Source organism: Cebidichthys violaceus, unplaced genomic scaffold (genome assembly GCF_023349555.1).
Source record: "Cebidichthys violaceus isolate CVI_PGR_0920_01 unplaced genomic scaffold, fCebVio1.0.p SCAF_4, whole genome shotgun sequence".
Classification (NCBI taxonomy): Eukaryota; Metazoa; Chordata; class Actinopteri; order Perciformes; family Stichaeidae; genus Cebidichthys; species Cebidichthys violaceus.
In genome coordinates, this window is record NW_027176594.1 from 12440200 (window position 1) to 12467523 (window position 27324).

The window sequence follows — 27324 nt, forward strand, 5'->3', positions numbered from 1 at the left end:
TACACAACAGGATGCACAAGCTACGTGCTTTTGAAAACTTTTGGAGAGACCTGAGTGGACCTTTTAAGTGAAGAGCAGCTGTGGTAAGGTAACTGATTTCTTTACAAGTCTTTACATCTGCAGTAGCGTTTCTACTGTGTTCATTTGTCTGTTGTGTCGTTTTTATGAATAATATGAATGGCTCGTGCTCTAGCGCCGCAGTGTTGCTGGATTGATTTGTTGCTTTGTTGTCATATAAATAGATGTCACTGGTTCTTGTGAGTTTTTCTTCTCATTGTGTTAATTACATTGATTTGGACTATATGTATTGTCTGTTAGTTACGAAGCATCCCGTCATGCACGGGGTTAATGTCCGGATAATTGAATCCGTTCGGGCTCCCCGCTAAGCTAGTTAGCTTAGCCCCCCTGAAGACACGTGCGGTGCCGCAGCCTCAGCTGTTTTTTGTTATTGTTCAGAGGTCACAAAGGCTATTGTCTGTTACATGAGCGCAGTCCACCGAAAACATTATATTTACCACAATTTAAGCTTCTGCATTTTCCAAATGCACTAGTATTATTCAAATGTATTGTTCGGTTCTTAAGCCTCGTACGGAACGGAATACGTGTATTATTACACCCCTAGAAACAAATAACCATAGCTGTGGCGTCATAATGAGCTTATTAGCAGGGGTGCACATAACTGGTACGCAGGTACGCATGCGCGACGAAAATCAACACTGCGTAATGCCACTTGTGTTACTTCGCGCCTTTGCGTACTTGACCGAAAATCTTACACGTTGCTTGTCAACTACTGTCAGAGATGTCCAAAAAGCAACAGACCTTAAGCAGCTTCTTTGGCGTTTCGCCACCTACAAAGAAACGCCAACTGGAGCCAGAGCCGAAGAAAAGACTTTTTTCGGAAAAGTGGCTCCAAGATGTGCAGTGGCTTGAAGCGGACGATGAGCGCACTGAAATGTGGTGCAAGATTTGCCGCTCACATCCACATCTAGCAGACAAAACAGGTGCGTTTTATAAAGGCTCAAAGAATTTCAACCATCCTTTATTTGACAAACATGAAAAGAGCAAGGAGCACACGAATGTGGCGCAAGCCATTGCTAATAAACAAGCTAGCCGAGAAGAAATGTCCAGTCGCCCACTTGCCAGATGGCGAGACAAGCTGAATGAAGAACAGCGGCAAGCTCTGTTCAATATTTTTCTCCTCGCCTTCCATAAAGCTAAACACGCACGTCCCATGTCTTCCTATTCTGAGGATGTTCCTTTACTGAAGCGGCTCGGAGTAAATGTCGGAGGTGCATATCATTCACGTTAAGGGGGCGCACGGATCATGCAGAGCATCGCTCACACCATCAGCGGGGAGTTGCGAGCCAAGTTGCAGTCTGTTGAATTTTGGGGGCTGCTTTTTGATGGATCTGAGGACATCACAAAAACTGAGCAGGAAATCGTTTACATTGTGTCTGTGTCCAACAACGGAGAGTTTACCTCGGACTTTCTTGGACTGATTGAACTGGGTGCTGACCGAACCGCGCAGGCCATAACAGACGGACTTGTGAGACTTTTCCAGGACGCAGGCTTGGATGACTGGACAACTAAGTTGGTCGCTGTGTGCACAGACGGGGCTGCTGTCAACGTCGGTAAGTACAACGGCGTTGTACCAAAACTCCGGCAACTTGCTGCAGTTGGAGACTCCCTTGTGCACATTCTGTGCACAGCACACACACTGGAGAATTGCGCAAAATCAGCTGATCGCAACGTTCCTTACTGTGAGACATTTAATCGCTCTGTGGTCAAGCTGCTGCAGTTTTATTTACAGAAAGGTGGAGCAAAAAAAACTGCTGCACTGAAGAAGCTGTGAGAAGAAAATGGGATCTCCTTTGTGAAACTGGGTAAGTTTCATAATATCAGATGGTCTGCATGGAGGCATGAAACACTGTTAAAAATATCAAGACTATTGCCAGCCATTAAAATGCAACTGGCTATGAGTGATAACAGTGACTTGCAGCATATCTACACAGAGTGTTTTCAGTGCTTTCTGTCAAACATGATTGACATTGGCAACATTTTGAAGACCACATCCATTAGGTTTCAGAAGGAAAAGCTGACCATTGGAGAATGTAAGGATGAACTCATGGTGGCCATTGGACAGTTCACACTTCTGCTTGATGGTGAAGGCCACAGGGCACACACTGTTTCTAATGCTGATGCTGACAGAGACAAGACAAACTTACTCAGGGGGTTAATTGAAGAGTTTGAAATCAGATATGACTCCCTCAAGTTATGTGATCATTTCTTAGTATTTGATCCTTCAACATGGCCTCAGGAAATGCAAGACCTCTATAGTTTTGGAAACACAACAGTTTGCAGCATTCTCAAGAAATATGAGGCCACCTTACAACTTGACAAAGACACCACTGTGACAGAATAGATGCGCTTAAAGCAGGCAGGAAAACGCCTGGGAGCCTCTTCTGTGTATGACTTGGTCCAAATAGTAAATACAAGTAACCCAGATGCTTACTCCAACATCAACAAGGTGGTTAAGCTGTCTCTTACACTGCCTTTAAGCAGTGCAGCTTGTGAGAGAGGATTCTCACATCTCAACATAATAAAAAACAAGTACAGATCTCGTCTGTCACATGCTCTTCTCTCAGCCCTGATGCACATTCACCTGTCAAAGCAGACCACAGAGACATTTGACCCAAAGCAAGCTGTTGACCTGTGGATGAAGACAGCTAATCGGAGAATCAACCAAGGACAGGGAGGTGCATCTGCAGCATCTTCATCATCTACCATGCAGGAAGCTGAAGCAGAGGACAGTGGGGGCGACACTGAGGAGGACAGTGAGGAAGACTGCACTTATTAAGACCACGCTACATATGGAGTGAGTACCAAACACCATCTCCCGGTACTCACCTGAGTAACTCACTGAAAAAGTTATGTGCACCCCTGCTTATTAGGAGATGGCCCAAGTCTAGTAGGACAGCACAGAAGGCCCAGGTATAAAATGCATGGTCCGCCACTGTTAAAACTGTATTCCATTCTTTAATGCATTCCTCATTCGTATATCAGTGGTCTATCTTTGCATTACATTGTATTGAGATGAATGGGAAATAATTGTTGCAAGAGCAAATTGACTGACTTCTTTACTTAAATTTTGCACCAATTCTAAACCTAGAATAGACCTAAGTCTGCTAATGGGGGAAACTAGCAGATATTCTGTGAGACAACAGATTTAAAATCTCCTTCCAATTCCCTCAAATCCCTGTGTGTCACACAACCTCCATTTACCTGCACTAGGTAAATGTCGCTACCTAGTGCATACTAAGCTAAGGCCAGTGACCTCACCCCATCTCTGATGAGTGGGGACTAGTTTTACGTGTTTTACAGATATGGACAATACACAAGAGCTGTACAGGTAGTAACATTGCAGAGTTACTGAAAAGTGCACTGGAGGAATGGGACCTAAATGGGAAGGACCCAGACATAATGACAGTCAACTTCACTTAATGCAGTTTATTTAGTTTATGAAAGGTAAAAAAAAGGTAAAAGTGCCAAGTGACACAATAAGAATATAACACAGTTTACATTCTTCCACTATTTTCATAAGATATTTATGGAAAGTGCATTTCAGTTCAGTGTAACTTGACACTCTATTCTATTCAATTCAATTCAAATTATTTTTGTATAGCCCAAAATCGCAAATCACAAATTTGCCTCAGAGGGTTTTACAATCTGTACACATGCAACATCCTCTGTCCGGGACCCTCACCTCGGAACAGGAAGAACCCCCCCCCCCCCCAAAAAAAAAATGTAACGGGGAGAAAAGAGGAAGAAACCTTTGGGAGAGCAACAGAGGAGGGATCCCTCTATATCAGGATGGACAGATGGGGAATCTGCAGAATCTCTAGTTTTAGGAGATGCCTCGATCTTCCCTCTAACAAATGTAAGCTGTTAGAGCCTTTGAGAGAGAGTAAAGTTTATAGTTCCTTTTTTTACTTTACATAACTTTCTACTGTACAGTGTCCTTGAGATCATGAAAGGCGCTTTTTTAAATTTAAATGTATTTTATGATTATTGTAACAATCAAAGCATTATGAATAGTCACCTTATCATCTTTCTTTATGTTTTCCTATATATCAGCTTTATGACTAGCTGTTTTATTGCTGAGCTGGCCTATTTTCTTGTTCAACAAATTCTATTGTACCATTGACCCTGTGCTAAGCTACATGCGACTAATAGATAGGAAAATGAAAATGACCAATAGAACGGAACTGCTCTGAACTGATCTTCCTGCAGGGTGTCACTCTCATACACTGTCAATAACCCTCTAACACCAAAATATCCACTGCTGCCATTAGAGATTATAATTTCAGTTTTTAATCCACAATTTTTTTAACATGCACATCTGTCACTGTCAATATAGATCCTGCACGCTGTATAAACAGTATAGAGAGATCTCAACATATACTGTACATAATCACGCAGTCTATGAATATTCTTTCAGTATTTACTATTTGTAATGTTTACAATTTACAGAACTCTTGACCTTTCATTTTTATTGCATTGTTGGTCACTGTCAGTCATATACACCTATTTTTCCACTTCTTTTGTACATAACAGTCCTGTCTATTCTGTACCTTTTTTACCAGCTTTCTTGTCCTTGTCCCCAGCTGTTATTTATATTACTGTGTAAGTCAAGAGATAGTCAAATTCTTTGTATGGACAAGCGTACTTGCCCAATTAACGTGATTTTGAGTCTCTCTTCATCTTGAGTCTGCTCTCTCCTTTCCTGAATCTGTGCATCCATCTATAAAGCAAAACACAATTTAAATAGCCTGCACATATGATGACCATTGACTGTCAATACTTAAACACGTAAATACCAATGAGGTAAATGATGCAGCAGTTAACTATATTTTGGTTTGTTATTATATCAATGTAACGCTGTTACCCAACGCTAATTAGCTTGCTCACATGTACCGGTAACGTTAGTTCTCCGGCAAAACTGTTTAAATGCACCAGTAGCAAATTGTTTAACTACATTAGTCAATAAACCAGTGGTTCACAAATCTAGGGGCAGTATGATTGCTAGTGGGAAGTGAGCTCAACAGACGAGCAAAAGCAGCTGCTTTTATAATAATCAAAGTTGACTTTTGGTTTCAAATGGGACATTTGCCATAACTACGTCCACATAGAGCATCATAGTTTAAAGCTTAAGGCTACTGACCAAGCTGTTGTATTTGACTACTTTTGAGTGGGAGCAGGTTGGTAAGGGACTGGTGATTTCTGACCTTGGTGTTGAATTGTTGCCTGGAGATCACCTTTAAATAAAAATTTGATCAGTACTGCTCACCTTTTGGTGGTATGGCATTTACACATACATGTCTCAGCATTAGCACAATGTGGGACCACTATTGAATACTTTTTGGGTAGTGGTAGAGACTGCAGAAATGTAACATATCATTGTTTTAAAATGTCCTCCAATTGATCTTTATCATGCCCAAATGGCTCCTTTTTCTGTCTGTGTTTCCTTTTATCTTTCCACAATAACTTGACATGTCTTTATCTGTGTGTATATGTCACACACCCTTCCATCTTTCTCTTTCCCTCTTCTCTTCTCCCCCCTCTCCCATCATTTCTGTCCTCCCTCATCCATCCCCTGCTGGATAATCTGTTTCTGTAATCTGCTGTCATCTGTCATTGTTTCTGGATGGGACATTTGCAATGAGGCCAGATTATCATCTCATACCGTGACCTAACCAGAAGAGGACGAGGTAAAATACTCCCACTCATACACAGATGGACACACACACACAAACAGTAGAAATATGCCTGATGAATGATGAATCAGGCAGAGGGAGCTTGGCTGTATCAGGCAGGTGAACCACGGTTCAACATGAAATAAATGGATGGATGGATTGGAACTAGATAAACTTGTAGGGGAGATAATTAGATTCAGCTGTGGGACACGCAGTCAGATCTATCCAATCACATCATCAAATTAAGAATTGATAATCATGAATTTGCATTTTTACCGTACTCTTTTGGGTGTTTGGTAGGGCTGCAACTAACGATTATTTTAATAATCGATTAATCTGTTGATTATTTTTTCGATTAATCGATGAATCGGCGGGGAAAAGGCGAGTGAATAAAAACATGTCTTTAGTCTTGCAAACTATACCACCCCTGCTTTACTACTGTTATTAATGAGCTAACGCTAACTTGTCATGCTTGTCAAGCTGAATAACGTGTAAACAGCAGCACCAGGAGAGCTACTGGAGGGACGTTACGTTCCTCACTTCAAAACGGAACAAAAGTAGGATTCTGTAGTGACTTATCCTGCTGTTGAACTCCCTTCCTCCTCATCAAGGACTCCATGTTTACGTTTTAGGTGCTGAATCATCACCGTGGTGCTCCCGTGCCATGCCATGTCGCTTTTGCATATCTTGCAATTAACACACTTTTTCAATTTATTTAGTGTGAAATGCTCCTTGGATGACTTAGGTCGTACTAATTTCTCTGCCTCCGCCATGTGTTTCAGAACAACGTTACGAGTCTCTCCGATGGTCTTTCCTCTACCTCCGCTCTGCTCTGCGCTCAACTCAACTTTTTTTTTTATACTCAAACATCTCTGCGACTTATTGAGTGGCGTAATATTCGCGCGACGCAACGAATCGATATTGAAATTCGTTGCCAACGCTTTTAATAATCGATTTTAATCAATTTTAATTGATTTTATCGATTCGTTGTTGCAGCCCTAGTGTTTGGGAATGCATGTCAGCTTGCTAGCTATCTAAGTTAGCAAACGATAACCACTGCTGTTCTTCATGTGACAGTTTTGTTTTCCTACATTGAATGTCACATGGCAGCGCTTGGAGCACCAATACCACTTTTTATTCAGCCCATATACAAGTACAAGTTCTGACATGTGGGTGACAGTGGCTCAGTGTTAGAGTGGGTTGTCCTTCAATCAGAGGATCAGCGGCCCCATTAGTTGCTCCTGAAGGCTGTGCACCTTGCATGGTAGCCCCTGCCACAAGTCTATGAATGAGTGTGAATGACATGTAGTGTTAAAGCGTGTTGAGTGGTGGTAGGACTAGAGTAGTGTATACAATTACAAGTCCATTTATCATTTTCATGTGATACCTGCCGATACTGAGTAAGATATGACTTTTAAAAAATGTTTTATTTAAATTTTCAATTCAACATTGTGTTTTCCTGATTCAACTGAGCATAGCTTGCAGTGTGGATGTTAAATATTAACCGTACTATCAGTTAAACAGTTAAAAGAAATATTACAAATTTAAAAAGTTGAGCAAAACCCAGAGGAGCAGTTTGTCACTTGAAGGAGAACAGCGCTGGTCCACTTTAAAGTTCAGCCCACCTCAAGTGAGTCTGAGCCGGAGCTGTTGCAAACTTCGGTGCTAACCCCTTTTACTTTAATAAGCAGTTGGCAAACAAGACACGGAAAGTTTGGTTGTGTCTTGAGGACTTGTAGCATACTTGACAATCTTACAGCTAAAGTAATCGATGTGGTGGAGACTTGCTGGGAATTGCTTGTTTTGGCATACACTGCAGCTGGTGATATATGGGGGATTTCACCTGTTTGTGCATCAGGTTATGAGGCTCAACTGACGAGTCACATTGTCATAGTGGTATCGGGTGCCACAGTATATCACATTTCTTTTTTCAGTCAACACTTAAATGTACAAAACGTACAAAATATAAACCATACATTGGTGTTTCATTTGTACCACAGTAGTTTTACAAGTACGGCATCATGAGCACAGTATATGACCCCATATCGTTGTTGGTGAATTCCTATTCAAACTCATCCATCAGGCACTGCCAATACCCACTGTTGAGGTTGATGGTGAAGAAAACAACAGAGCCAGTCAGTGAGTCTGGAATATCCTTTTGTTTTCTGGTCAAAGTTTCTCGTGTCTGCCTCCCACCACTTTCCAAGCCACTCCGGTCAGGCTTCCTCACAGAGTCCAATTGCCAAAGACTCTTCACTATTCATTTCATCATGCATGTGTAATAAATTATTGTTACCCTCTAATGAAGTCTCTTGTGATTCAACTGCAAGCTGTGTCTGTAAATGGTGTGCTCTGTATATGCTATAAGCAGTCTTTTTATTTTTTGCAGTTGATCTTCCTCACCAGCAGATGGAAGTTCTTTCCAACAGAGATGCACAGAATTTAGCAAATTAGCCATGCCAATTTATTATCCTTCGAAATTGAGGTTGTACTGAATATATATTGTTTGTGTGCTGTTGATTGTGTGTTTTAAAAACGTGCCTTTAGCTATACCTTTAATTCCTGTCAAAGCCAGGGTGTAGATTTTCATTTGCTCTTGGTGTGCACACAACTAGTATGTTAGACTTAGCCAGCTAGTGACCATTTCGGCAAGTGCAGACCAGATTTAACTGCGCATTGTACCCCAATGATATGACACTTGACATCTTTTATCTCTCATTGGTGTGTGTTGACTTGTGAGTAGGTGTCCTTAAAGGCACTGATCGCCACAAAATATAAAACCATTCAAAGACTGTTATTTTCAATTGACACGTGACACATTATGTAAAACTTAATTATAGTGTAACGTTATATAAGATGTGTTGGCTTCCTCCCATGGTGTCTATTGCTTGTATATGCTTCCTACAGGCAATATTGTCAGAAAACATTCCATAAACTTTCATTGTTATGCAGATGATACCCGATTATATCTATCGATAAAGGCAGACGAAACCAACCAACCAACTTTCTGATGTTAAATTGAACTTATTGTACTTGGCCCTGAACCCACCCAAAATAAATTGTCTAATGATATAGCTACTCTAGATGGCATTGTCCTGGCATCCAGCACCAGCGTAACGTATCTGGGAGTTATCCTTGATCAGAATATGTCCTATTACACCTTTTTTGCAACCCTTCCATCTTTTACTCTCTGCCCTGCTGTTTTGATGCTGTTTTCATTCTGTTCTGTATAGGTCTACTTATTCCAAAATGACCAGATGGAACAAATTGTTTTAAAGGAGGGAGAATTGTAGTGGGAGCACTTGAGTGTCAGGTGTGACAACAGTAAATGGTTTACATGGCTCACGGCTCAGGTAGGAGGGCCACTTGGCAGGATTTAGCTCAGGTCCCTAGGGAGGTCAGGAGTTCAGTGACATGCTCAAGGACATTACGACATGCAAACAGTAGGAGCCAGGAATCTAACATCCAGCCTTGTGTTTGTAGGACAACACTGACCTACAGCCACCACAGGTTTACAACAACGAAAGGTTCAAGTATGTTCAAGGATGACAATGTTATTGTGGATTGGACCCAATATGTTATATCTAAAAATATAACAATTAATTTTATATCTTTAGTAGACATCTAAATTCATATAATAGACATCTATCAATCATCTTATAAACTTCTATAGTCAAGTTGAAACGTCTAGGCTAAGATTAGACGACTACTCACCTTTCAACCTCTAATGGCTTTAATTTAAACTAAACGTCTACAGACAAATCAAGTATTAAATGTATTTTCAACGTCAAACTGCTCAGTGGGTCCATTCATCAACAAAATTAATGATATGCGTTTACTCTTACGTCTAAAAGTTGGACAAAATTGCATCTCCGACTTTTTAGTCAACTTGGAGTGATTTCCTACTCTGAGATGCTTGATAGATGTGGACCCTGGTTTGGTACTGAGGAAAATATCTGTCTCTTCAGCTGATAAATGCACCATACTGGGTGTTCACCAGCTAGTCTCTTAACGTGTCTGTCTGCTGTTTGTTGCTGAGCAGGCAGTGGCTTTATCGGAGCTTTTGGTTGATGAGAGCCATGAGTCATTATAGAGTCACTTCCTGAGATCTAAAACCGTATTAAGTTAATCTAAAGTTCCTTTATCAGCTGATGTCACAAATTGCAATCCTCATTTCAATTTGAGCCAACCAAGAAACAACAACCAGTAAATATGTTCTTAGTTTGAATTTGACTCTAAACAGACATGTAGGCAGTTACCACCAGTACTGTCTGACAGTTGATGAGCAGACAAAATGAACAGTGTGTCCAAACAAACCAACCAACATTCAAAACCAGTGTTCAGCATGAGTGAGAATCTCACTTCTTCTACATTAAAGAATAGACCATTTTCAAGTTTTGTTGAAATCTACTCAGTGATAGCTGAGATGTGTGAGGATGATTATGAATGAACAATCAACCTCAACCCTGACTTCATCACACAGGACACAAAAAAGAGGAAAACAAAAGAGAAGACAGGAAATAAATGAAAAGAACGAGGTAGCATTGAAAGAACAATGAGGAGACAACAAGAAAGAGAAAGAGTGAAGGAATAGAAGAGATTGGGAACGCTACACAGGCTACGACAGAAATAACACAAACAGGAAGTTGTATCAACGGCAGAGGAAACCACATTTCTGCACTTAGTAACCACCTTCGTCTCTCACTCTCTCCTCCTCCTCCTCCTCCTCCTCTCTGTGTTTCAGCCCAAAATCTACAACATTTTCCATTCACCTACTTCTAAGACAACAAATCAGGTGAAACACAACTTAGATAATTTTACTGAAAAGAAAAAGTTCACATTAATAATCAAAAATCACAAACGACCAACAAAAGAAACACAACCTATGTTATAATGTCAGTGAATCAGGTTTTCTTGAATCAATATGCTCAGAGAGTTTATTTAATGTAATTGTAAACTTGGTCCAGGTTGTGTGTAGATTAGCTCAGCACAAAGACTGGAAGAATGAGGAAACAACTAGCCTAGCTAAAAGAAAAAAATACACCTTCTAATAACCCCAAAACGATTCCATTAAATTATCACATCTGAATATAACTTCGGTAAGGATGATAGGCAAGCCAAAGCAAGTTTATTTGGATAGCACATTTCAACCACAAGGCAATTCAAAGTGCTTCACATAAAACCATTAAAAATGATAGAACTTGTTCCGGTGTCATGTATTAAAAAAGGCTGCTAAATTGAGTTTGGATACAATATTATACATGGATGGTTGTAAATACTGACTATTTGTTTGAACTGAAGTTTTAGTATGTGGGGCAGCCGATGCAGGTATATCAAGAGGTGAATGATCAACTTTACATGATCTTAAATACTCATTCAAGATTCTCATTCAAGATTCAAGACTAATTTCAATTACAAACAAATCCAGAAATCCAGAAATAGTCAAATGTGAAAACGTATTTTTAGCCCACATATGAGTGATGACGACGATGATGATGATGATGATGATGTAAGAAGAGGATACGTGTCAGAAGTTATAATCACTGTTCCTGTTGGATGACGGCTCTCTGCTGTCACTGACTGCCAGTCGCTCCAGAGCTGATTTGACAACACACAGGAAAAGCAGTCAGATTTAAACCAATAGAATTACTGCTGGAGGAGAGTGAGCTCACTTTGTTGGTTTCATATTCTAAATATGTGTGCGTGTGTGTGTGTGTGTGTGTGTGTGTTACCAGGGTAGGACAGTCTCTTCTCTTCGTCATTGTTTTTAACTGCAGTTTTTCCTCGATGATAAGACACTAAACAGAGACATAAACAGATGAGAGACTAACTTTAAAAGTATACATTTGGTGTTGTTCTATATTGTTGTTATTGTCAACAAATCTCTTGTGCAGTCCCAAACCAACAATGTGTTCCTCCTTCTCTTAATACTTCCTGTCTGTGGATCTCAGCCCCAATCCCAATTGGTTCCTCCTGAAGATGTTAATCTTCAACATATGTATAGTTTCACACAAAAAAAGACTCTACATCATTTCCTAAGAGCTGGTCACTAGTTTTTACTAAACAATTGCTTTGTGCATTGTGGACTATTTTCATCAGCAGATTTATCCACATTTGGTGCTCTAGTGAGTATTTGTGGCAGCAGGACGGTGTATGTTGGATGAGTAAAAATAAATGGTGTGTGTGTTCATGGTAATGAAGGAACATTTCACCCAGTGCAACAGTGTGACTTATTGATGTGTTGTCTCTATGGCACAGATGAATAATAGATATACAGTACGCACACAATACAACGTCGATCATAAGAATATTTGAAAATGGAAGAGTCACGTGATTGGCTGGACAAGATGGCAACATGGATTGAATCAGCTCAACCAAGTCGTTTTACTTTTGTTAATTTACTCCGTTGAGACAACTATCTTTTAAATAATTTTGCTGAATTCAGTATCTTATGTAAGAAGCAATGGCTGAATTGAGTAAAAAATATTTTTCAGCCCAAGCCAAAGGTGCTTCAAGGGAGCTAGTCAGGTAAAGACATATCAGGAAAGCGAGGGAGAAGCCAAGGAATTCATCGTCTTCCCTACCGGCAGTGCAGGCTACATCAAAGGTCGGGGATGGGGATCTAGAGGCAGAGCCTGAACACGCCTCTGAAGTCATCCAGCAGTGATCTGTTCTACTTAAAAACAACTTTCCCTTTAAGACTGTCTGTGAGTTCATGTTGATATGTTGCTACATGAACAAATCATACTTTACCTCAGTAGCCGTTAAGTGTGTGTGTGTCTGTGTGTGTGCGTGCGTGCGCGTGTGTGTGTGTGTGTGTGTGTGTGTGTGTGTGTGTGTGTGCGTGCGTGCATGTGCACGCGCATGTGTGTGAGTGACTCACCACTGTGACTCTGTGTTGGTCCGATCCAGCGATTCTGCCTCTTTTGTGATACTGAAAACACAGCAACCAAACCACTGAACATGTATGTAACTATTGCCATGGTAAAGAACTATCAGCTGTACATTTTTTTTTCTCAGTCTGAAAGTTGTAGTCATCATTAACAATGGACTCCAGGGGGCTCGTGCTTTGTAATGCAGAGATTTGATGTGAAGACGAGTTGCATGTGGCAAGGACTAAAAGATTTTACTCAAACTGGGGATGTTGAGAATAAAGGGCACCCTACCTCTCTTCCACCTGGCTGAACATACAAAAGCAAGCATTTACATTTAGCTACATACCATTACATGCAAAAATATTACATTCATTCATTTTTAAATGAACTGACCCTTCAAGGCCCTGAAAATGTATTTAGTTAATCAGCTTCTTACTATCAGTGCTGGGTTTCAACATGATCTGTCAAAGTTACAGTAAATTGGGACTTTATATGAGAGATTCCTGTTTTTCTTTTCTTTTCTTTGCACTTTGTTTTGAGGTGGGCGGGCGTCCTTCCATGCACCATGCATCAGTATTTAGCAACATTTGAATGAGAATCCCACCCCAGCACCACACCCATACGATCTGTTCTATTGTGTCAGTCTGACAGAATCCTTTGGATTTAAATCAACAGTCCTTTCTTGGACATAATCTTTAATCTGACGAGTCTTAATCTGAAAATATCAGAGTTTTCAGGTCAGCAAGTACTGATTGCATACAAACATGTAGCCTATGGATGTGTGTGTGTGTGTGTGTGTGTGTGTGTGTGTGTGTGTGTGTGTGTGTGTGTGTGTATGTGTGTGTGTGTACTCACCTCTCTTCTGCAGGGCTTTGAAGGTGGGTCTGGTGAAGCGGATCAGTAACAGGACCAGCAGCACGCAGCAGAGTAAAGCTGTCACCACTTTGTAGGCCTGCAGCTGCCCCTGTACATCTCGGAGGACCTCCTCAACTGGACACACACACAAACACATACACACATGAACATGGGGCACTTTGGTGCATGTTTGCAGACTGGTGCAAGGGAAGGGCCCTCAATCCGTCCACGGTGTCAAAGGATTCTGCTACCAACATCAATGCCTCACTAGCGCCCCTAGAGCGGGTCATCCTCTAATCAAGAGATCGGCGGTTCGACCCCTAGCTCCCCTCCATAGTGCCTTGAGTTGTTGGAAAACTAGAAAGGCGCTACATTAATGCATTTACACATCTTCCATACAAGTTAATTTAGGGATGCATATAGATATGCCTGCTAAGTGTTGTGCAGGTTTAGATCTGGTGCTCTGCAGCAAAATGACGAACCTAGAATTAAAAGAAAGAAAATAAAGCTCTGTGTTTTCACCACTATTCCAATAGGGGGCATTTGACAATTTGTGAAACTATACCAGCTGTCCTGCTTTCAGATATTTCTGCTTACTTGTAAAATTTAATTGAGTAGAAAGTCCTACTTCTGAACAAAACGAGGTATAGAAATGGGATTCACTAAACAAAAAAATAGCTTACTGAAAGTCTTTTCGCTCTATTTATAACTCCCTCAGTACCGTTCTTTGTGCAAAAATACATCCATCTGAGACATAAGGCATCATTAATAACATGTTGAATAAAACACCACTCAGTAAGCGGTAATCAGCCTGTACCTGTCTGTATGTTAAAAAAGGTGTCTTCTTTTCAGTTTCAAACAACAGCTGAGCTTGTTACGGGTTCATCCTGCCTATTATATTGAGTTTAAATTTTTGAGTTTAAGTTTAACAAATTTTAAGTTTAAAATTTATTTAATTTTTTATTTAATTTTTTATTTAACTTAATAGGGTTCGAAAAATGGTTTGACGGGAGAGCATGTGAAACAAATCAATTACACAAGTCTCTGTCAAAGCCTCTCACTCTCTCATCCTACCGAGTCTCACGTTCTGTCTGTTTGGAACACAGTCGGCCTATCAAGAGCAGCTTGATCTGGGGGCATTGCGATGGAGGCAGGTTTCTGTAAATGTGGGTACAAAATTCTCTGATTTTCTGTTGCTTGGTCAGCCCGAGTCACATTTTACTGAATGCCACCTTCCCTTAACAGCCTTTAGGTCTAAGCTGGGGTAGCCTAGCCCTTATCGTGGCTCGCTTCCCTCTCCTCCTGGTCTAGCGGGGTTGTCGAAAGATGCCTCGGGCAAAAATATATAAAATGATATTCAGCAATAGCAATAACCATAGCAAGCTTATTTCTATAGCACATTCATGACCCTGAAATGGGGCTGTTGTGTTTCCGTTTCTCAGCTGGAATGAGACATATGTTGCCCATATCCTGTCACTGCCACTGACGACGTGGGGCGGCCGCTGACTTTTACTGCAATGGCGCAGAGCTTGCTGGGCCTCAGTCGCCAGAGTAGAATATCTCTGCCAGGGAAGAGGAGGCCGTGGAGCCAGGGCACGTTAAGGTGCAGCGACAGCAGTGGCTGGAGGGAGCCTCTTCTTCGAGCGAGCGTCTTGCTCTCTATGATGCTGCTGCTGAGGTGCAGCTTTGCTCCAGAAGTTGTATTTCTTCACCCTCTCTGCTTCCTTGGCTGCTTCGTGCAGATGAGACATGGCATTCTGGAGGAGTTGTCCAAACAGCCCATTGCGGGTTATGGGACCACCGATCAACTCCTGTCTGATCTGGGGGGGATGCTGTGACATGTGGAGCCATATGTAATGCTGCATCATTGTTTGTTTGTCATGCCATAATTCTAGACATCACCACTACAGAATCCATGGTGAGGGTCAGAACAGCTGTCATAGCCTTCCTGATGTCCGTGGCTAGCCCCGGACTGAGTAGCAGAGACGAAGACAGTGGAGGAAAACAGGAAGATGTTATTTTCAATGAGATGACATAAACCTGGTTCTGAGGAGATGGTGTTGTGGGGGCTATGCCTGCCAAAGAAAGTGGTCTTAAGGAAGAGGATGGATGCCAAGCTTTTTTCCAGTGGTGGGACTATAGGAAACCCTGTGTCACTGTGGACTCATAGTAACACACCAGCACCTGAAGAGCCGGAGCTATGGGAAGCAAGACCACGGCCAATGACATTTGGCCCCTGCTGGTAGATATCTCTGGCTAAAAGACGCTGAGCAGTTGCAGGTTGCTCTACTCAAATCACGATGTCTCTCAGATCTTGCATAGTATAAATGGTCAGCCCACATGAGGACATTAGTTTACTTACACACACAACAAAGACAAGCACCAGCACACGGACAGTAGACCAACCTGTGCATTGGACCCTCAGTGACTCACACCAGGGCTTCTTCACTGCTCCACTCTTTGTGATGTCACATCCATTCAGCTTGGCTATGCCTTTGTCCCAGTGCAGTGTGTCTTTACAACCTTCCTGGTTTTTACACACATTTCTCAAAAGACTCTGGATTTTCGGTTCACTGCCATGACAAACAGCCATGGAGGAGTTGGAGAGGATCAGGGTAACTTCTCCTTCACATTTACTCATCCATGTGATTGTGAGGAGACCCAGGGCAGGCGCAGAGCTGATGGGGTTGGAGGTGGGGGCAGCAGTGGTTGTTGGAGTGGTATTGGGGCTAGAATAGTCCCTGCTGGTGTTGGTGGTCTGATTGGGAGATTGAATGTTGTGTGGAGCACTTGTTTGGTCTGATCCTGGAAGACAAGGAACAGTTAGTATGGAGAACACAGTTCAACACACTCTTTCAAAAGATCCTTTCACACTAAGAGGAGTATCACTCTGTTCTGGCCCACTATTACGTAAAAATAAAATTAATGAAATTCTCAATCCTACTCCACTGGATGTCCAAACCTGCTGGGTTCATTTGGTGACACCAGCAGAAATGGGCCATACTGAACCCCAAATTGTCCCTTTAGCATAGTGGTGGGGTCCATATATGGGCCATAAACGTAAGGGAAGTATTATTATATTATGTTTACTGATTATGTCTTTTAATTTGTTCAGTTTGCTTAAAACATTACCGGACCAAAGCAGTTCATATAAAGTAGGATACCTTCAAATAAGTAAATAAACTATGTGCATCATTGTTACTTTTATATTTCTAATTATTCTCATAAATTCTATTCCATTTTCTTTTAATTTTTGGATATACAACTGGATGCTGTGCTGACCTGTTATAATTCCTCTAGTTGCTGCTTGCCTAGCGTGTATTTTATTATATGAGATAGGATAGTTATGTACCACAGGTGAGGAAATAGTCTACAATATAAGTTTGTGGTCTCTGCCTGTAGTGTGAAGCCTGGAGCATTGTAGCTGTGTGTGTGTGTGTGTGTGTGTGTGTGTGTGTGTGTGTGTGTGTGTGTGTGTGTGTGTGTGTGTGTGTGCGTGTGTGTGTGTGTGTGCGTGCGTGTGCGTGCGTGTATTAAAGCCAGATATATCTCATTTGTGCCATAAAGCTCAACTGTTGTCCAAAAGGATTAAAAACACATCAATGAGCCACACTGTTGCACATGTGTGACATGTTACCTCATCACCATGAACACACAGACTGTAGATTATTTTGACTCAATCCCATATGTATACACCGTCCTGCTGCCACAAATGCTCCCTCGCAACAAATGTGGATTAATCCATCACTGAAAATAGTCCCCAGCAAATACACTATTTCCTCATGTTTAAGTAACATTTGCTAAGAGCTACAGTGACCAGTTGTTTTAGGGAATTACGTAGCCTTTTGTAAAAATGAAACTATATATTTGTGAGGTGTTTTTAAAGATTTCCATCTTCAGCTGTAACCAACAGGCTTGGGGCTGACAGAATGTTTATACTACCCTGTGATAGTCAGCTTTAGTCCTAAAGTCTTGTTGACTCACACAGCACTGCACACCAGGAGGCATCTTTTAAAAAACAACAATGAAAAGCTTACTTCAGCTTACTTACAGTATTACTGCAGTTTATATCTAATGTTTATATCTAATGTTCTTGAGCAGAAGAAATAGTTCTGTGAATGCCCGACCTATAAAATGTCTGTAATACTGTGTGTGTGTGTGTGTGTGTGTGTGTGTGTGTGTGTGTGTGTGTGTGTGTGTGTGTGTGTGTGTGTGTGTGTCAGCATGTATGTATTTGTGCACGTACTGGCTGATGCCACGGAGAGCTGTTTTATGAAACAACAAAACAACTATTGGTAGGACAAGATGCCAACTCTGATTGAGAAACAGTGATATCTTAATCACTCCTCTCACTTGAACATGGAGTCTGAAACAGCCAACAGATCTAAAGTAGGCGATCTAGCAGAGTTAAAATCCAAAGTCTGCTGTGCAATCAGTACGGTTTTAAAATGGCCTCTTATAGAAGTTGGGTGATGAGGGCAGATGTCTTAGTAACTGAGACCTTGCTGCAGAGTTTTGTATATTTTGAGGGCTGAGTTACAGCTCACGTGTTAAAGCAGATTAACCAGGTGTACAACAGTACGGATGTTCACGGCCGATAGACTTCAGCTGCAGAAATTCTGACATCCAGTCTCTTACATCACGAAGCACCCCTGCAGTATGGCCAGCTTCAGAGAGAGACACTTACTGATTGCAGAATCACCTCACAAAAGTAAGTAAAAAAAAGTATTTATTAAAGTTTGAGTGCAGAACAGTTAGAGTTTGTAATTGAAAAGAACATTATTTGAATCTGAATTTGAATTACACAAATGGCCCTATGACATATTTCTACAGGTGAGCTTGCTACATCTCCCCCCAGTATCGCTCTATCACCGTCGATCACTTTCTTTTTTTGGACTTTTTCCTCTGTATGCCAAGTTTCTTTCTTTTACCTCAAGCAATCACTCCAGACACTTGGAACCTATAGCTTCTGCTACACTCCTAGCTTGCTGTCGCTATTGTCTCTCCCCACTTCCTGCCTGTCACGGTATTGAGTGATACCGTGCAACCAATCAGAGCACTGGAATAAGTAGCGACGCTGTGAAGAACTCCGTGAGTGAGCAAGGTTGGTTGAAGGCACTTTGAGTACTGCTCATGTAATGATGTTACTGTGGAGAAAAAACATTTGATTCTGGGAACAATTGTCATTCTTCTGGTATTCTCAGTGCGGGAATGTTGCCATAGACACCAGACACCACTACTACGGTATTCTGGGAAATACAGACAGCTTTCCCCGGCGGCAGCAGTAGGCTTAAACAGCATCGTGTGAACCTCTTTGGCGAGGGCTTGAATGTAACGGACATTCATATATATGTGAAAGTCCTGCACTCTAGCTTTAAAGTAAGCAAATCATTTTATTCCCAACATCTCTCATCTTTTTAATGTTATGCCCCTTATTTTATTATATTATGTTTGTGTATGTTATTTCCATTTGAACTTTCCATTTGAATATTCCAGCCATGGAATAAGCATGGCAGCCACATCTTAACTTTGTTCTGAAATGTGATGTGTAATAAAGTTTAGCATTGTTGTTATTATTATATAACTGACTGTTGTGTACAATGAAAGAACATTTTAGAATGATATGTCCTAATGATGATGCAATGAGATTGGAACTGTTCCAAGAATTGGCCCTGCTAAGTCCCGCCTCTCGTACGTAGACCAGCCAATCATAACGTTACATCAGCTCTGACCAGGGGCCTGTTGTTCGAAACCTAGATAAGGGATTAAGCCGGGATATGTTGGTTATCCTGGCTGAATTTAGCCTGCAGTCGGTTGTTCGAAAGCTGGATAACTTTATCCTGGTCAAGTTACCATGGTGATTTATTCTCTGCAGCTAGCCTGCTCCAGACCAGGCTAAATGCCAAGCTTAGTTGATTCTGTTGTCTTATCTTTGGAGTCAGCGGCTGCGCTGATCAGAAATGAATGTGTTTTATACAGTCATTCCATGTTCTGATGAAGGCTACGCATTGGCCTCGTTTTTAAACAAACAACACGTAGGCTAAATTATTATTTTAAAAAAAGAAATAAAACAAAACATGATCAAATTAAAAAAATAAATAAAGTTAGCCTATTACGATAGTTCTTTTTCATAATTGGGGCCTATTTGTGTGTTCGTCATTGTAAATAATCACCCTTCATAATGTTTGCCAGCTCAAATCTGATTTTATTGCAGTCATTACAGTATTTAGAAATGGCTGCACTTGCAAGGGTGCTTGCAATTAATTACACTACTCATTTAATCAGTCCGTCTCCAAACTTCAAGACAGCAGCGGTGCTTCATATTATGAGAGGTGTATCACCTTACGTCAGCATTCAGATCCGCTGTTCATTGGAGGAAAGTGTCCACACCTGTCGCCTCATCAGTGAATCTGTGATCAATCTCTGTGGTCTACTGAAGAAAGCCGTGGCCGCGCACTTACTCAAATTAGTTAGACCTGGCTTGACAAAGCCGCCCCTCCTCAGCCTGGCTCGGCGTTCGAACAACCAATTAAGCCAGGATGAACTTTTGAGACTTTGTCCAACCTGGCTTTCCCACTTCCTGGATGTCTTTATTCTACTTTCGAAACAACAGGCCCCAGGGTCCAACAGCTATCCAATGACAACAATGATGTCCATAGACTCATTCATTGTTTTTAGATGTTCTTCATGATCAGGCTGGTTTAGTGGATTTAGAGCTTGTCATGGTGAAAAGGAGATATACGTTTCTAAAACGTTAGTGTAGCTAACATTAGTAGAGTATGTCAGCACATCATTAACTAGTGTTAGCACTTCTATGCTACGCTATACTGAATGTTTACTGACTGTATACACATGCTGACATAAAAAACATTTTAATGTTTCACTTAATCAGCATGGTAAATGAAGCAATATAAAACAATATAAAATTCATAATATCACATCAAATTGAGCCAGTTCACAAATTTACCCATCGTGGTTTGTAGCGATGTAGATATTTAGTTTTTACTAGGAACTATTTTCTACCAAAACTGGTTCTTTATAAAAACAGTCAGAAATGTTGCTTTTTCTTGTCACTTTTAATGCTCTGAACTCCACAAACCTGTTTCTATCCAGCTCCGCTGTGTTGGGGTGGCGGCACAAGTTTCAGTGGCGTGGATTTCAAAGCTTCTGCAAACAGAACCGAAACTATCTGCATGGCTAGATACCACTCCGGGTTAATCTGAAAATGTGTTGTAGTTGTTTTCTTTCAATTGGGAACAAACCAAAATTGCAAACTTATATTTAAAGTTTTAGAATTCACTGAAAGTAGTTCTAGTTTGAGTTTTGAGAGCTGGTTCTTTGTCTTTCTTATTATACTCTAGGTGTGGTCAGCAGTAATAAAGGCTGTACTTCATTTCAACATTGAACAGACTTCATTTATTTTGATGCGTTTTCTTTATTTACTTTGTAACTCAGTGCACTTAATGTGCTTCAGCATGTTTGCAGGTTTAAAAGGTTTATACAATATGAAATGCTCAACGCAATCCAGAAATGCATTATGTAATCTAGTGAGATTTTGTCGTATCAAGTGAAAAACCTGTCATGCAAAATTACCTTTGAAGAATTTGAGCCACTATGAAATACTATCTGCACTTTAAACAAGTAAAACTGTTTCAAGCCTGATTGGCTTAATTAATATAAGCCACGAAAGAGGCCTACATTTGAAAAGTTAATATCATACAACACAACTGTACAGAAAAACGTCTAAAACCTTTAAATGTGTTACCAGTGATGGCCGATATACTGAGCTACCTTACTTCATTAAAAAAAACATTAATTCTAAATCTGCATTCAAAATATGAACTTTAAATTACCAATGTACATTATTATTATGAGTATCAAAGTATCAAATGTAAAAGTATCATTATGCAGCACAATGACCCCTGTATATTATAACACCGTACATTACATTATCAATAAATTATGATTATTATGTATATATTTTTATATAGATGCAATTGGTTGGGCAATATAACAATATATACTATGAAACAATTCAAATGTGTCAGGGGTTTTTTATCACGTTTTTAATGTAATATCTGAATCTGAAAAGAAGGCTAACTGATTAAAGTAATTGTTATTTTCCACCCCTGAGTTTAATGTTGCTGCCTCCGGATCCCACCAGCATTAATTCTATTGACAGGTTGATATTCCAGGTCCGTATATGAACATACTGTATGTGACACTTCATAAGTACTATATATACAATATATATATATACATATATATATATATATATACGTATATATATACGTATATATATATACGTATATATATATATATATATATATATATATACGTATATATATATACGTATACATATATACAGTATATATACATATACACAGCATATATACATATATACTGTATATATAAATATATATGTATATATATATATATATATATATATATATATATATATATATATATATACATATAAGGGTTGAGTGTTTTTTTTTTACTAAGGATTTTTTTTTTGTGAAGTGACAATCTTGATGAATCCAGAACTGACAATATGAATTAATCGAAAACACATTTATCCCAAAAACATATTAGATATCAAATATATGTGTGTGGTGGTGGATTTTCTAAAGTAGATATTTTACTTTTTGGGTATGGTGGTTTAAGTCCCGGTCCACAGGCCACAAGTTTGATTTAGTCAGCGGTGTCTTACTGTAGTTGTGCATTTACAACAAACAGAGATGTTTAAAAGTACATTTTTGGCCTGATTTGTCACACAGTAATCTCGATATTATGAGGCCATTATTGTAGCAAAACTATTTGCAAATGTGTGTGGAGAGTTGTGTAACTGTATCTCAGTCCGTGAATGCGTAGTCAAATTTGCGAATGTGTAAAAGAATCTTTAAATGCATACTGAGATTTGTGAATGTCGACAGGAATTTACAACTGTGTATTCAGTCTGTGTGTGCGTAGCAGATTTGTAAATGTGTAAAGAGAGAGTTTTTACACATTTACAAATCTGATTACACACACACAGATACAGTTACACAACTCTAAACACACATTTACAAACATTTTACTACAAAAATGTTCCATAGTTGTCTCACCAGCCAGTGTTTGGGTTTCAATTTACAGCGAAAAATCAAGACTCAATACTCATTTCTAATGCTTTATAAGCAGATTAAATAATTGAATCATCAAACAAACAACATCGGTTCATTCCAGTTAATATTATAGTAGTACTAGTAAATAATGAGAGACTTACTTTATCTAGGTCCTCATAGTGTATTACACTATTATCATTACTATGTTCTTTCGTAATGCTGTCACAGTGAGTCAATAATGCCTTCAGCGTCCCACTCGTAGCAGCTGATGACAGCTGGTTCCACGACTACTGTACCAAGGGGCCCATAGCGGCCGTTCAAACAGAAACACAGTAGGAAGCATGGTGTTAGGAAAAACAGAACTGCGTTGGTGGGAACATGTTGTTTTAGGAAATGGTGAGATGATGAATTATTATCCAGGAGGGCTACTTTGATTATGATAACAGATCATATATTTGAAGAATTAGATGTCATAATGCAGCACAGAGGTTCATAGTGATGCGGTCAGCATGTCATTTCTGTGGATGGTTGTCATGGTGACCATTATTTTATCCATATCTCCATGTCTGGTAGACAATAGGGTCACAGCTTTTATGTTACAAAGTCATCAAGCTGAAAGATGTGCTGGCACACATTTGATGCAGTGCATCAAAGCATGCGCACAAATTAGTAATTCACGCTCTAAATAACATTTTACTGGGTTGAAAGACCTTATTTCACAGCAGACAATTTGACCTGAAAAGCACAGGTGTAAAAAAACGTAAATGGTAGCCACCCTTCACAACACTACGGCATCGGTACAAGAGCACCTAAATGGAATGCACCCGTGAGTAACTCAGTCCCACCAGGTGATTGACAAAGCCCAAATGTCTGCGATGGGAACTCACTGAGGTGGAATGTACAAGTTTAAGCTGGAAGACAAGCTGCACATTGAGGTTTCCCTGTTGAACCAGGCTGAGAGGCCTCTGACAGTCTGAATGGTAAATAAATTCAACACTAAAGAGACGGAAATGATCATTGCGTCTGTACAATAAAAAAAAGCAAAAACCTTACGTTTTTTTTTAGCTTGACTTGTGATAAAATGTGACACATTGAGTTGATTTATCAAACATTTTTTGTGAATAGTTACAGAGAACAGCAGACTTCACCTTCATAAATCGTTGCTAAATCTACAATAATTCTGTAACTGAGCACCAGGGTCTATGAATCAAACTCATACTATATTTAGATGTAATTATATTTCTTCAGGTAACTTTACAACCAAACGGGACATTAGTCAGTAGAACTGGATGCCACAGATGAGAACACATTTTAATCAACATTACATTACGGTCATTTAGCAGACGCTTTTATCCAAAGCGACTTACAATTCAGTATCTATCTACCGTAGACACAAATACGGGAGCAATTTTGGGGTTAAGTGTCTTGCTCAAGGACACATTGACATGAGACTAGCGGAGTAGGAGCTGGGGATCGAACCGCTGACCCTCTGATTGAAAGGCGGCCCTGCTCTCCACTTAGCCACAATTAACATGAAAGTCAACCAACAGCAGCTCTAGACTAGCGCTAGGCTTGCTTTGGCCTAGTGTTAGGCTAGCATTAGGCTAGTCATAGGCTAGCATCAGCACACACAACTGTCTATTTATTAGGAATTTTGCATAAACTCCTAAACCAGGAGGCACACATTAAAGCTGCTGTTATGTTGCGACATTTTGACTATCTGGGAAAGATCTTTGTCCCAAAATGAAAAGTTCTCCACGTGAAAATGGTCACACATTTTGCCCGTTGTTTTTCCTCATATTTGTCTCATTGATTGTGTTCAGGATGCATCGAAATTATTTGTGTACACGTTTTTGTCTATGTGGTAGCCTCCTGTTGCTAGTTTTACACTTTAATATTGTATGTAATTTCAGTTCAGGTCAGGCCTAGTAATACACCATCTCAGAGGGTTAAAGCTAACATTATACCATACACATACATATTCTATATGTCCCAAAAGTAATGTGCACTTACCAGCAACGATGAGTAAAAGAGCTGAGAAGGTCACAACAGTCCTGAGATCCATCACAGTAACAATGAACAAGTAGAGGAAGAGGACAGACAGACAGAAATGAGATCAAGACGCCAACAACAGAAAAACAGATGACAAAGGAAATGGTGCAGAGGTGTAAAACTCCTCAACCTCCCTCTCTCTCTCTCTCTCTCTCTCTCTCTCTCTCTCTCTCTCCATACAGTGAATCACTTCATCCCCGGCCTGCCGCTGCTGCTTGTGCAAAAGTGCAGATTTCCTCTCTTCAAAGGAAGCTTGCAGAAGAGAGGCAGAGAGGGGTGGGGGAAATAAGAAATGATGATAAGAAGCGAGGAAGGAGGAAGAGGTAGGAGGAAGAGGTGAAGGGAAGAGTTATGTGACTCTCAACTAAATTAACTTTTTTGTTAAAAAGTTAATTTAAACTCACAAGCCTTTGCTAACTGACAGAGTACACAAGAACATCGATGCTTCATCAGGGAAGGCTGAGAGATGAATTGCAACATGCATGATGGACTCAAAAACAGTGTTAGCAGATCACCAAATTAAATAATAAAACTAAATAATAAATATAATACTGCAAATTATCCTATACCATACCAAATTCCTGAATTGTCTTTTACTCACATGTTAACAGGGTAAAGTAGTCCCAAAAATTATATTTACTTGCAATAATTGGATTATATTTTGGTTCTATGTATTCAATTTAAGGGAAACTATACGGTTAGGGTTGCTGTGTAAATCTTATAATCTAACTTGGGATTCAAAAGAGAATTTGTGCATTGTCAAATTTGTTAAATATATTTTATATATATATATATATATATATATATACATAAAATATATTTAACAAATTTGACAATGCACAAATTCTCTTTTGAATCCCAAGTTAGATTATAAGATATATATATATATATATATATATATAATGATCAAATAGTTTTTTGATAATTTTGTTGCTTTTGTTTTTCATTTTGTGTAACGGACTTCAGATTTATGTTATCTTAATTGAGATATTGTTTACAGTATGAAAAAAAACAATGTTAAAACTTTTGTTATATCCTGGTGACCGTGGCTAAGTGGAGAGCAGGGCTGCCTTTCAATCAGAGGGTCAGCGGTTCAATTCCCGGCTCCTGCTCTACTAGTCTCATGTCAACGTGTCCTTGAGCAAGACACTTAACCCCAAAATGTCTCCCGTAGCTGTGCCTACGGTGTGTAGATAGATACTGAATTGTAAGTCGCTTTGGATAAAAGTGTCTGCTAAATGACCGTAATGTAATATCCTAATGTATTTTAATAATCAATGCAGACAAATGCTATGAAAGTGCTTCTTCTACAATGTATCATATTTCATAAGATGGTGTTTTACTTAAATTTTAAAAAAAACCTGAATGAGACCAACAACTTCTTATGTCTCACATACACACAAGAGAAATCCACTTTTTACAGCATTAACTTAAAGAAATTGCAATACCTTTAGTAAAGTGTACAACACAACAATAACAATATTAACAATACAAAAATAAAAAAGCTCAAATAAAAGATGTGAAATTTGAATAAAGGTATTAACTACATAAACAAATAAGATGCAAATATCAGAAGTGATTCAAATATAAAACTGAATTAATGAAAAATGAATGCCAATAAAAGAAAAAAACTGTTGAATTCAAAACAGATAAAAGTGCAAAATATATGTAAGTGCCAATGCAGATATTAAAACAAGAACAATTTTAATATGTAAAGTTAGTAAAATAAAACACCATAAAAAAGTGCTAAAAAGAGGAAATATGAAGTGATGCGATAATATATATATATATATATATATATATATATATATATATATATATATATATATATATAGAGAGAGAGAGAGAGAGAGAGAGAGAGAGAGAGAGAGAGAGAGAGAGTGCTGAATGTGTGACAATGTTCTTATTGATTTAATCATTTTCTGTCAGCAGCTGTTCCCTCTTGTAAACATCATGTCTGGATAATATCAGTTGAATTGAATGTAACCTACATTCAGTATTCAGACAGAACTAATATCAGGTGAAATGTGGTTAGAACAGTTGATCTTCTTAGATAACTACAACTGATGAACTAAAAAGGAATTTCTTTTGTTCATGTGTGCCCCTGATTGGATCCACCTGTGTCTCATCACCTACACCTCCCCAGTCTATTTAAACCCTGTGTTCGCCTGTCTCTGTGCCAGCTCATTTTCGTTCTCTGTGTCCAGCGATTTCCTAGTCTTCATGTTCCTGGGTTTTGTGATCTCTGCCTGTTTTTTCCTGACCTCATTTTTCTCCTGTTTTTCTCCTGTGTACCGAACCTGTTTTGACAAGAAAAGAACGTTTTTCTGCACCCTCTCCTGCTCTTGTGCATTTGAGTCCTGTTCCCTGTGGTTCCACGTGTCGTAACAGAGCGAGGAATCGAGGAGGCACAACATGGGGAAATGAGAGAGTCTTTTAAGAGTCAGAGTTCATCCAGAGGGTTTCATTGTTCAGCTGGGTTTTTAGAGGTGCAACCTTGTCCAGAGTGGACAGGCATATTGTATCAAAAGAATTTGTGAGGTAATTTTGCATCTGAATAATCAGTACTTTTAAAGAGCGGAACGAATTATCCTGCTTTGTGCTCCTTTATAACACAAATATACACCTTCATTTTGTAATTTGACTGCACTGTCTGAACCACAGTGTAAAACGAGATGCACATAT

General features: G+C 39.6%; 1 protein-coding gene across 1 annotated transcript; it reads right to left on the bottom strand.

The window, feature by feature from the left end:
- Positions 1–10853: 10853 nt before the first annotated feature.
- On the bottom strand, positions 10854–24797 carry LOC137885011 (T-cell surface glycoprotein CD5). Its single transcript, XM_068727134.1, has 6 exons — positions 24601–24797; positions 15890–16288; positions 13484–13618; positions 12637–12687; positions 11486–11551; positions 10854–11351 (listed from the first exon to the last, which is right to left on the bottom strand). Exons 1-6 carry the CDS (start codon positions 24650–24652, stop codon positions 11281–11283), a joined length of 774 nt encoding a protein of 257 aa, XP_068583235.1. The 5' UTR covers positions 24653–24797; the 3' UTR covers positions 10854–11280.
- Between the last annotated feature and the right edge of the window lie 2527 nt (positions 24798–27324).

Bases quoted from the DNA above. Each gene is read 5' to 3' on its own strand.
- LOC137885011 (XM_068727134.1), bottom strand. From the start codon at position 24,652: ATGGATCTCAGGACTGTTGTGACCTTCTCAGCTCTTTTACTCATCGTT. The intron at 11,552-12,636 runs GTGAGTCACTCA...GTCTCTGTTTAG, and splicing joins ACCAACACAGAGTCACAGTG to TGTCTTATCATCGAGGAAAA. The intron at 11,352-11,485 runs GTAACACACACA...TTGTCAAATCAG, and splicing joins GAAGAGACTGTCCTACCCTG to CTCTGGAGCGACTGGCAGTC.